This window comes from Podarcis pityusensis (assembly GCF_964106645.2).
Source record: "Podarcis pityusensis genome assembly, chromosome: 11".
Lineage (NCBI taxonomy): Eukaryota > Metazoa > Chordata > Lepidosauria > Squamata > Lacertidae > Podarcis > Podarcis pityusensis.
This window is the reverse complement of record NC_138036.1, coordinates 28,128,018-28,139,880: the sequence shown is the minus strand read 5'-3', so window position 1 is coordinate 28,139,880 and position 11,863 is coordinate 28,128,018. Positions and strand designations below refer to the sequence as shown.

The 11,863-nt window shown below is 39.7% G+C and overlaps 1 protein-coding gene and 1 long non-coding RNA gene across 11 annotated transcripts in view; one reads left to right on the top strand and one right to left on the bottom strand.

The window, feature by feature from the left end:
• AP3B1 (adaptor related protein complex 3 subunit beta 1) overlaps positions 1-11,863 on the bottom strand; it is a 147,667-nt gene that overhangs the window by 9,130 nt on the left and 126,674 nt on the right. For all 3 annotated transcript variants that reach the window (XM_080972376.1, XM_080972375.1, XM_080972377.1), the window contains 2 exons: positions 11,391-11,488; positions 3,906-4,044 (listed from right to left, as the gene is read on the bottom strand). In XM_080972376.1, the coding sequence (XP_080828502.1) occupies positions 3,906-4,044; positions 11,391-11,488 (237 nt within the window). The remainder of the gene's footprint in view (positions 1-3,905; positions 4,045-11,390; positions 11,489-11,863) is intronic.
• The window catches only part of LOC308458350, a 156,579-nt gene that overhangs the window by 133,600 nt on the left and 11,116 nt on the right, over positions 1-11,863 (top strand). For 6 of the 8 annotated variants that reach the window (XR_013977251.1, XR_013977252.1, XR_013977253.1 and 3 more), the window contains one exon: positions 6,973-9,726. This is a non-coding gene — a long non-coding RNA (uncharacterized lncRNA). The remainder of the gene's footprint in view (positions 1-6,972; positions 9,727-11,863) is intronic. The other 2 variants (XR_013977250.1, XR_013977256.1) reach the window with 2 other exon arrangements.

Here is an 11,863-nt window from a genome sequence, read left to right as displayed (position 1 = left end):
TATGATTGATTTTCATTCAAATGAACTGCGGCTTACAAACAATAAATAACAATAACATAAAAGAACATCACAAGTACAGCATCAGTCATATTAAAAAAATAACAAATCATAAGTAAAACAATATATAAAAACACTATTAACAAAGCCACTCCTAAACAATAAGCTAAACATCACCATTACACCAAAAGTCATATTATATGATTAAGAAATCAATATGGCATTTACGACCTATAAAACTGTATTAAAAACATTAACAAAATAGCAACTAAAAAAATATGCTAAGCACTGTTAAGTTCATACAGACGCTTTCGACACCCTGACTTACAATCTTTCACTCTATTCAGTTCATTAAAATATACATTATTGTTATTACATAATGCCTGTAGCTCAGCCAGATGCTACATCGGCTGGGTCCTTGGGTAGTGGGCCGTGGTGAGGACAGTTATGCTCTTCGGCCTATCACTGGTGGCAAGGTGGATGTTGACTCTAGGTAGCCCACTCAGGCGCTTTGATGAGGAACCTGTCCACGTCATCCTTGATAACCAGGAGGTCCATTCCCAATCAAGGGAGTCCAAGATAAGTCTGTCCCCCCCACTGAGCAGTGATCCTGCTGACACGTCCTTGAACTTCTCACTCTTCTTCTTGGTGGCAAAATAGGTGATACATAGATGTATTTGCTTTGTGGCAAGGAAACAAAGCAGTTCTGGCATGTTTCTTCATTATAGAGCTGGCATTTGGGAATGCAACAGGCTGTATTTCCCAGGCCTCCATAAGCATCTTCCATATAAAGGATTGAGTCGTTTCCTTCTTGTCAGAATAACCTACAATTTGCAGCCCACTAAAGCTGAGGACTGTTGGCAATCTCCAAGTGCTGTGTGGATGCCCTGGCATATTTTTTTTTGCACCTGCAGTGTGGTTTGGGTACTGCCACTCCAAATCCCCTTCTCCTCCTGCTGTGGTTTCCCTGTTTTCAAGATGCAGTCTGACGTTTATGCCACCTGGACAAAACCCTGCAGCTCCTGTGCACAGAGTAGCTGGTGATGGTGGGCAGCTTGGGAAAGAGAGCCACACAGGAGCCAAGGCTGGCACTCACCATGCTTCTGCTGCTGCTGTCATGCACCTGGCTGAAGGGTACAAGCAGAAGGTCTGCAGAGCTACGGCCCTGTCTGGGAAGGCATATGCCCCAGCCAGGTCTCCCTGCAAGGAGGAGTGCTCTTCCTTTTGACTTAGTCGAGCTGCTGCCTTCTCTTCCAGCTCCTCCAAAGCGTCTCACAGGGTTTCCTTATGCAAAGAAGTTGCAAGCAGGAGGGGCCTTTTCTGCGGTGGCACTTCTGCGGTGGCACTTCTTCCCACATGATGTCTAAGCTTCAGGGGTGACACTCTGAGTTCAGCACACCCTGCAGAGGAGAGCAGGAAGAAGCCTGCTTGGCAAATGCTTCTTCCTTTCTCATTCTCTCCGAGAACTAGTCCTTGAAGCTGGGAAACGTGCTGGAGCCTGACAAAGTCTTACTTTCCCTTGAGGAGATCCAGCTCCTCGCCTAGCCTGGCCTTCCTTTCCTCTTCCCATCTGACTGAAGTTCTGGGAGAGATGAGAATCACTTTCTCCCTCAGGGGTGGAGACACCGAGAGGCAAACCTGCCCCAATATGCCCAGTCAAGAGGGGGAGGAAGGACATGGCAGCTTCTGCCCGCCTTTCGCCTCTGACACATCATCATATGGCAGACCAGATAAGGAATTTATACACAGCAGCAGTTTGTTTCTACAGTTATTAGGTGATTGAAGTCTTGAATATAGAACAACATCTACAGACAAGAGGACTTAGTTCTACTGCAGTATTTCGTTGGCAGGAAGTAGTAGAATAAAACTGAGTACTTTATTATACATTCCATTATATGACAACTAAACAGAACTGTCCTGCTTGTGGAAAAAGAACTATACAATCTGTAAGCTCTATCATTTTTAACACCAACTTGCTTGGGAAAAAGATATTTGGATGCTAGTTCCTGCTTCTGCAGAGCTGACCACTTTTGTCACTGTTTTCATTGTAAGTGTGTAGTTCTTAGTGGGTCTATTGTATGTTAATAAATGTTGTCGAGGATTCTGAGGACTGTACTTAAGAAGTGGAACATTAGCTTCAAAAGAAGCCACTGCTAGGAGGTAGAATTCATGCCACTCAAGCATCAAATGCCTGAGAATACTTAAACTAAGAATTCTACTAGTCTTGCATTCATACATGATCCCCAGGGGAAGGCTGAATCTATAAAACTGCAACAAAGCTCAAGGCTCACTTTAATGTCGTTTGATGAGAAAAAAACAGGTTGCTGTAACTGTAGTTCTTTGCGTGGTCGTCTGTGCAGTCCATCATATTGAGGATTTGTGCCTGCACTGCACATTATTTGGGAACTTCTAGAGCTCAGAAGAACCTTGAGACCCTGCCCTCGGTCAGGGAAACCCCATGGTTCTGCAAAAATCAATGGCAGGAGTCAGCACACTTTCCTGAGGGTAGACCGTCTAATTGTACATATGACCACTTGTAGAACCAGTTACAGGTACACAATTTGTTTTCTACTTTGTGCAGTCACACATATGGAAGACCACAAGACAGAGTGGGCCTTTTCTGTGGTGGCTCCACACCTTTAGAACACCTTCCCAGTAGCGCTGTAGTAAGAGGGCTACATTCCAGGTTCTTTTTTTAAAAAGGCTTAAAGACTCATTTGTTTTGATTTGCCTTGCCTAAGTCTTGTTTTGTCCTGGTCGTTGGACACTGTGTTGCTGGAGGTAGTCAGCCTTGTGAATCTGTTTTCTTCTTGTTTCTTTTTATATTGCTGTAAGCTGTGTTGGATGGCCTTTGCCTAGAAAATTAACATTTTTTAAAAAAAAACAACTACCACCACCATAGTTGCGGTTGCTGAGGCAGTACACAGCAATGCTGCATAATTAGAGGAGTCTTTGGGCCTGTCATCCCCTTCAGGTTAACTGGGAAAGCCCTTAGAAAGTAGCATTCTTCTTTCCATTGTCACCCAGTTATACATCCAAACAACTCTTGTGCTTGTTTTTTCTCTTGTATACTTTAATTGCTGGCTTTTAGTTTCCATGCCTATCATGCTCTCCAGTTAGGACCACAGTTGTTTGTTCTATATTTTATCCTTATTCTGCTCTGCACATTCACCAGTACTAATTTATTACCATGTACCTCTTTGCATATGCAGAAGTGCCACCAGGAAGTTCAAAGATGTAGAGGGAGGTAGAGTAACAATTGGCTTTTTTCTCCCTGCAACTTCCACATCAGAAAACCCTTCTCACATGCCTCTTTCCTCACCACATGCAAAGGCCCTGTTCGCTGCTAGGCAACATAATCATTCAGTAGCACTGGAATAATTGTTATTGCTAGGGGAAGAATGACACAGATCACTCTGAGAAGAAAAACGGAATTGATATACTTGACTCAAAACTGGTCAGCCTTCCTGTAACTCTAAAGAAGCACAGGTATTTGAGGGTATTTCTTGAAGTGGATGGTCACAGAGGTACCAAATCTACCCTCTTAGCTTCCATCTCCTCAGATTTTTCAAACAGTACATCTCCCACTTGCACAGACAAAAGTAATTTAGGAGAAGGTGGAAAAGCCATGTAGACACAGACAAATGGAACAATATTTATAGGTAGACTGCTGGAGTTAAGTGGAATATGTAGCAAAGTTCCTGTGATTAAGAAATTGAAATAAACCAACCCATGCTCCTAGCAGTCACTCATGTGTGCTATAGACAAAGCTTCTGCTTTGAAACCTGACTTTGGATGTAAATTTGTTTTCCCTGGCTATTCCCCAAATGTCAATCCATTTATATACAAGAAGGCAAACTGGAATTACATTATCCAAGACTTACAAGAAACCTCCACATTTTGATTACCTGTGAATGTTATCTTCACCAGAAGGAACCACACCAAGGTTTGCTACGCTTACCACCTTCTGCAATATTACAAGACGAGTGGAATTTTGTGGTGCAACAGTGACTGTAGTGGATGTTTCATTCATACCAGTCAACCTTCCTGAAACAGTGAAACATAAAAACCATGGATTCATGTGGTTAATATCATAAAGAAAATTTAAAGCAACACCGACATATTAGCCCATATACCTGGTGCTAAATGTTTAAGGTTTGTCTTAATAAGGATTTCTGAGTGCCTTATGGGAACAGATGATAAATACCTAGTCAACTAACTATAATTTTTAAACTGCATATTCATGAGGATGTAGTAAGGCATTTTCATATAATTCCAAAAACTAAATGCTTATGCAGTATAACTGAATGATTGTGTGTGTGTGTGTGTGTGTGTGTGTGCATATAAACTACATATACACATCATATACACATACAATCACTTATATACAGAGATCTCAAAAGAGAAAACAGCATGCTTATAAACAACACCCATAAGTTCAATATTTACTGTAAATAAGATCACAACAGTTACTAGCCTGCAAAAAAGATAACCATCGAATTGTAGAGTTGGAAGGGACCACAAGGGATATATCATCCAACTCCATGCAATGCAGGAATCTTTTCCCCAAGGAAATAAACAACTACCTGACTTTTAGAAGACATCTGAAGGCAGCCCTTCAGATTATTTTGTTGGGAGCCGCCCAGAGTGGCTGGGGAAACCCAGTCAGATGGGCGGGGTATAAATATTATTCTATCGATTGAGCTAAATGTACTAGTTTGCTATGGGTTGGTGGAAAAAAGCTAGAGAGCTGCACTTCTACACTGGACATACTACAGACAGTTTCCCACCTCTAGCAGCTTACTTGAATTCTTTGCTGGGTATACCCATTCTATCCTTCACCACCCAATCATTCATCTGCATGTAATTCCTTCTTCCCTTTGGCTAGTCTAGCATATTAGACTAATTCATCACTTTCCACACCAACAGGAGTCATGATACAAATACACTAGAAGCGCCTATTCACAAGTTTACTTAAAAACAAAGATAATGACCTCCACTTAAAACAAGGATAAACACTAAAAGATGGCCATGCAGTCAATCTATTAGCACCACCCAAATACTCACGAGAAGAAATACGGTTCTGCCTGGTGTCGAAAAGACAATACTGTCTATGTCAGGCAAACTTTCCTGGGGAAAACATTCCATAAATGGGGGGCTACCACATTTATTATTGCCGCTTGGCAGACATTTCTAGGAGGAGGCACACAGAGAAGGGCCTGAGATGTTAACATCAAGGTCCAGGTAAGTTCATTTGGAGAAAGACAGTCCTTGAAGTATTGGGGTTTTGAGCTGTACAAGCCTTTATACTCACTCACATTTTTTATTATGGTCCAAAGACCCACAAAAACCATTTTGAAAGCAAAGTGCAGCAAAAATACAGAAAAGACATTACAACAACAACAACAACAACAACAACAACAACAACAACAACAATAATAATAAATTTTTTATTTATACCCCGCCCATCTGGCTGGGTTTCCCCAGCCACTCTGGGTGGCTTCCAACAGAATATTAAAATACTTGGCAGGCATTGTATTTTATCAAAGACATGTTGATTTCTAATTCTTACTAGCTCCAAGAGAAATTTTCCCATGGTCAGGTGTATATTATTTTTCTTATCTTCAAGGAGATAAAAGATATCAGTGTTTCCAGGTAAATTTACCAATAAGGGCTTAATTAATTGGTTCCTGGCTCTACAAGCAAGCTAGAACATTGAACTGTGCTCAGAAATGAATCGCTGTCAGTGTAGTCAGCAAAGAACTAGTGTTACATGAGCACAGTGCCTTGTTGCTGTTTAGTCGTTTAGTCGTGTCCGACTCTTTGTGACCCCATGGACCAGAGCACAGTGCCTAATTCTACTCAATAGTATGGTTGCCAGGTTCTGCATTAGGTGGTTTCTGAACCATCTTCAAAGGAAGCCCAATGTTCAACTCACAAGCAACTGGCCATTGCCTAAATCTGCTTCTCAGTCTACCCATGCAAATGCTGGGAGATTTTCTGTGTGAGGGGCAGGGCACACTATTTTTTTATTGTTTTTCTGCCCATGCTATACCACTGGTTGTAGTAGGACATTGCCTTACAGAAGCTCCTGCCAAGTAAGTTAGAGTGCTACAGGGCCAGACAGGCAAGGAGCTGACACATACATGCCCTGGAAGGATCAAAATAAGCATTACCCCAAAGGTCAGGAAGATGTGCCCTGTCAGACAGGTAATAAACAAGTAATATTTTTGCACTAGAAACGGAACATGCTTCTTTGTAAGACTGCTATGGTGCTTAACCGGTTTTTGTAATTCTAAAGTAAATGAAGAAAACAGCCTACTCAAGGTTTATTTTAAACTACATTTCACTTAACCATTAATATTACGTAGCTTTTTAAAAAAAATAATGTATCAACTTTAGCCAGGAACAGTACTGCAGATGGTCTAAATTTTACATTAGGAAAATGCATTGAAAAAAGTACATAAGCAGTCTTGAGGCTGCTTTTAAGCAAAGCACAGAACTGACATAACACTGCTGAGAGATGTGTGTACTCATTAAGGATTTAAACCTTCTCCATTAAGCTCTATTGAAGAGCAAATGCTGAATAAATGAATGCAACTATGTTTATGTTAAAAGCCTGTTTCCCGCAGCATGTAATTAAAGGAAATGTTGTACAAAGCCAGTACTTTTGTCAAGCTCCTGTAAATGGAAAGATGGATAGCACTCAGAGAAGTGAATGCATTGCTTCATATTTAACCTTAACACTCTTGTCATTAATGGTTTGTCTAACTTGTTCTATAAAGACAAGGTACTGCTCCATTGAAGTAAAATTAAAAAAATCAACTAAACCATGCTTTTCAGAACAGAAGATTCATTATCGTTGACTAATGTATTGGCATAAAGCAAAGTAACATCCTATCAAGTAAAGCACACATTCAATCTGCCTTACCACCCCCCCTTTTATTTTTAACTCATGCTGTTTTATTGTTATAGGCAATTTGTACCACTCAGCATGACAGTGTAAACTGAATCAAGATTAATTTACATGCAAAAGAACACTTAGCATGGTAAGCAAATGTATTGTCTCGATTGCTGAGGTGGAAAAGAACCTGAAAAGAAAAAAAAGGTGCTCTAATTAAGGGGCATCAAATATGATTGCTTGTGGTAGTTAAGGGCCAGAAAATTGTGAATGTCTGACCATTTAAAGAATTAGCACCTTGCTTGTTGGGAGGACAGAAAATGTTGCAAACATAAATCTTGATAAAATCAAGTAAACAATTTGAGAGATTCTTTTTATTTTTTAAAAGACATGGCTTTTCCGAATTAAACTCTATTGGGTATACTTAAAGTTGCCAGTTTAACTTTACTAAAATTGTAGTCTTTGGGGGGAAATCTAGAAGAGGAAATTATTGGAAACTTAAGATTTCAGAAACCTATTAATATCCAAAAGCTGAACTAAAGCAGAATGAGCTTCACATTTTAAATTACTATAGTACTTTTATGAAATGTTTATCTTTCAGAAATATTAGGTGAAGTCTAATGCTGTCCACGTGTGAGTGGAGCAGATTTCCACTTGTGCAATGAAGAAGAGTTTGGACTTGGACTTGATATTGTGCCTTTCACTCCCCTTAAGGAGTCTCAAAGCGGTTAGCAATCTCCTTTCCTTTCTTCTCAATGACACTTCCCTTTCCCTTCCTTCTTCCTGCAGCCACCTATATGCCCCCAAACTCTGCTTTGGAGAATCTCTGCAACAGATTTTGGGCATGTATAGAAGTTGGTTTCTGCTACAATGGGTTCATCCACTCCTCTCAGTTAATGTTCTGCCATTACTTTAAAGAAAAACAAAATAGTAAGCAGCATTACTGTTAACAAATGTTATCGATATGTATTGCTCGATATTTAAGCCTAGGGGGAAAATAAGGGAAATGTGTGCGAAAATATCAGTTTGGTACACTGAGTTGAAACAGAAAAATCAAATAACCCCAGTTGCTGTTCTGAACTATGCTAGGTGGTTTGGGAATGAATTACACCAAAAGTGATTTTTCCAGTTCAGAATTGAAATCCTACTGAAATAGAATGGCAAGGCTTAGCATATCATGCACAGCATGCACATAAATGCAGCTTTCCATCCTTTAGCGCTGCTTAGAAAACTTTAACAAATATGAATATGCAGCAGTTTGTTCCCCTGCTGCCTTTGCCCAGCTCTATTAGAAGAAAGCAACAGCAAACACATCATAATGGAAATATATATTTTTCTTGGAGCTGTAAAAATTCTATACCTTTGATAATTGATTTTCAGAAATCAATGCATACTTTTAGTTCCTAATATTTAGTTCCTAATATTCCTAATATTTAAAAAGTGACTCTATTTCTACTTTTTAAAATCCTCATCCCCCCCCCCTTTTAAAAAGTATTTCTAGATGTGAAGGTTTGCGGCATTTCACAAAGAAAACTCTAGACAATAATAGTACTATTGAAGGAGATTAATGCTACAATCTTAACCCCCTTTACCTCAGAATAAGCCCCAATGAATTCAACAGGACTTACTTCTAAGTAGACCTGGTTAGGTTTACACAGCAAGTTTGCCTGACATGGGACAATTGCTCTTGGTAACTTTCCAAGCTGACCTGAATTTTATGCTTGACTTGACTAGTGAAAATTAAGAGGAAATTCAGCTGGCTTAGATATTAAGTGAATATTTAGTAACTGTTAAATTTTTTCCTCAAAATACTCTGTAAACTGTTATTTAATCTTGTTTAGAAAATACATAAAGCTGAGAATTGAGACTTCTATTATCATGAATTTTCTAAAACGGCTGAAACATTTAACTAAGATGATACTAAAGAAAAAGCCTTTTAAACCTACGGTAAATTTGCCAGCATCAGTCCTGCATCAAAGAATGAATTCAGGAAGACAGAAAGAGCAATACTGAAATGCCAAGAGACCTTCATGGATTTACAAATACTTCATATAAACAAATTTTCAAATAGCTTTATTCAGAGTAGCCTTTCTGCTCTATTAAACATAGCAAACAGCTGCCAGATTTATTCAGACAAATAATCAACAACCACAGAAGTAAAATGGCAGAAGAAAAAGGAATTTTGGCAACAACTCCACAGAGGACCACAGCTATTCTCAAAGTGCACTTCTTCTATGCACTCCTGGTTCTGAATGGCCAGTCAGGAGGGGGGAGCTCTCAGTCACAGCTAAGCATACAAAACTCAATCAAAATACAAGCAAGCAAGCATACAACAAGAATGAGAAAGGGAGAGACAGAGTGCAATATCCAGCTTTACTTAAAATTGCACTCCTAGATGACAGTTTAAGAGAAGGGGAGAAAAGTAGATCACAAAATATGACGAAGCCTCAAGTCACTCACTCACCTTGGTTTGCTGAGCACGTGCAAAGTAGGCTTTAGCCAGCAAAGAGTAAGAACAGCAAATAGTTAGGAACTAGTTAAGGGAGAAAATAACTGACCTTATTTTTTATCATAGGACACAACTACACGGGAAAAAAGGGAAATCAAATAGTTGTGAAGGCTATTACTATTTCTAGACGAAATACATAGCGAAGAAGACACACAAAACTGCTTATTAAACATATATATTAAATATATATCATATTCAGGTGTTTTGGGCGGCTGTAATAAATACACAAGGATTTTTCTAGAACAGAATGAAAGGACTGATTAATGCAAATTCCAATATGAGAAGACACAATGGAATCTAAAGGTCAGAGACTGTCCAGGTGAGCTTATAAATAAACCAAAAACCACTTTTCTGTTTGGCTTCTTTAAACACAATACCAAATAAAACCTTTTGCATAAAGAATTTGTAGTACAGGAAAGTCCTTCATATATATTTGATGTGATGCCGCACAAAAAGCCTGCGAGTTATGAGACAGGCAGAGCAACTCTGTTATGTGATTGTGCATAAGTACAGAGTCTATGATGGAGCAACAGCAAAATCCAAAGCTCTGCTGGCTAGCTGTGGGTGGGGGAACACCTAACAAACAGAGCCACATAACTACGCCAACAACAGAGCTAGTGCAGCTTTGTGGCCTCTGTGGATGTGCGGGGGGGGGGCGGAGGCAGAGGTTAGGATATGCACATTCCTTGTCTTCTCCTATACAACTCATTTTGGCCCTCACTGCCCATTATCAAGGAAGGGCACAGAGCTTTTTGGCTTTGCACTATGGAGACTTCTGACAGTGGGTCAGACTTTCTGCTGCATCCTATGCAGCTCAGCCATACTTTTGGTGAACACAGAATTGCTCCATTCTATATTTTTAAAAGTGCGACAAAAATGTGGGTGCCAACTAAGTAGCTAAGCCATACTTCTTTTGAAACTGAAGAGATTAAGGCTAAATAATGCTGTAAGAAGTAGGTCACACTAATGAATTTTAATGGAGTAGGGAAAAAGTATACTAGCTATATACAAGCAAAAGCTTTAGAAAGAGGACTGGAAATATAAAGAAAAATGTGTTGGAATTGTTTTTCTGAGGAGGTTACACCAGTATTCCAATCACTAGGACTAATATGAAATGTCCAAGCGCATAGGAAGCCATAGTTTGGTTAAATAGATATATTTATTGCTTCACACAACAAGGAGTCCTAAATTAAAAAAAAATACACTACAGTGGTACCTCTGGTTGCGAACGGGATCCAGTCTGGAGGCCTGTTCACAACATGAAAAGAACACAACCCGCAGCGGCGCATCTGCGCACGAGCGGGTTGCAACTCGCCGCTTCTGCGCATGCATGAGCAGCGAAACCCGGAAGTAACCCTTTCCGGTACTTCCGGGTCACCGCGGGACGTAACCTGAAAGAATGTATGTAACATGTAGCAGACGTAACATGAGATATGACTATACAGTGGTACCTCAGGTTACATACGCTTCAGGTTACATATGCTTCAGGTTACAGACTCCACTAACCCAGAAATAGTGCTTCAGGTTAAGAACTTTGCTTCAGGATGAGAACAGAAATCGTGCTCTGGCGGTGCGACAGCAATGGGAGGCCCCTTAAGCTAAAGTGGTGCTTCAGGTTAAGAACAGTTGCAGGTTAAGAACGGACCTCCGGAACGAATTAAGTACTTAACCTGAGGTACCACTGTATATGGTACAATAGCCATTAAAACAGTACATGTATACTCAAAAGAATCACCTAGATAAGCAAAATACACACAAACTCACACAGTGGTTATGGCCTAATCATGAGGTTTTTTTTTTTAAAAAAAGTTTCAATCAGTTTCTTAGTACCAGTGCAATATGAAATGAGTGTTACTTAGGAGGGCAGTCAACGGAAATCTTGGGGTTAGACCAGAAAAATATGTTCTCATTTAGAACAATATGATTTTACTGCATTTGCAAAAAGGTCCAGAACATCCATCTTATTTTAATTTTTTTCCTTACCTCGTTCTCTCTTAAAGTCTTTTTCTGACATAGTAACTGGTAAAAGTAGTTCTCCAACAGGGGGTTGAATATTAATACTGAACTGATCATCTTTTGTACTGTGAAAAAAACCAGAAAGGTAAATGAATGGTTTAGTAAGATAAAACACTTGTCTTATCAGTAAAGAAATAAGGAACAATTTATATAATGACCAGTCTTCACCCGCACCAAAAAACCAGCCACCAAAATTTTAAATATTCAGCAGAATCCATACCTAGGATGTTCATTGTTTTCACCTCTGATTACGTCATTCCACAGCACACAGAATGGCTACATCTGTGTTCCAACTATGATAAAGTGGTAAAACTTCTATATTCCCTAAATTACTGTGCCCCAGAACCAGTGCCTTTTTTCTAGCAGTACGCAGTACCAGCACCTTTTTTCTAGAAAAAAGCACTGGTGCTGGAGTGCCTTCTTCCTCCTTCCAGACCTCT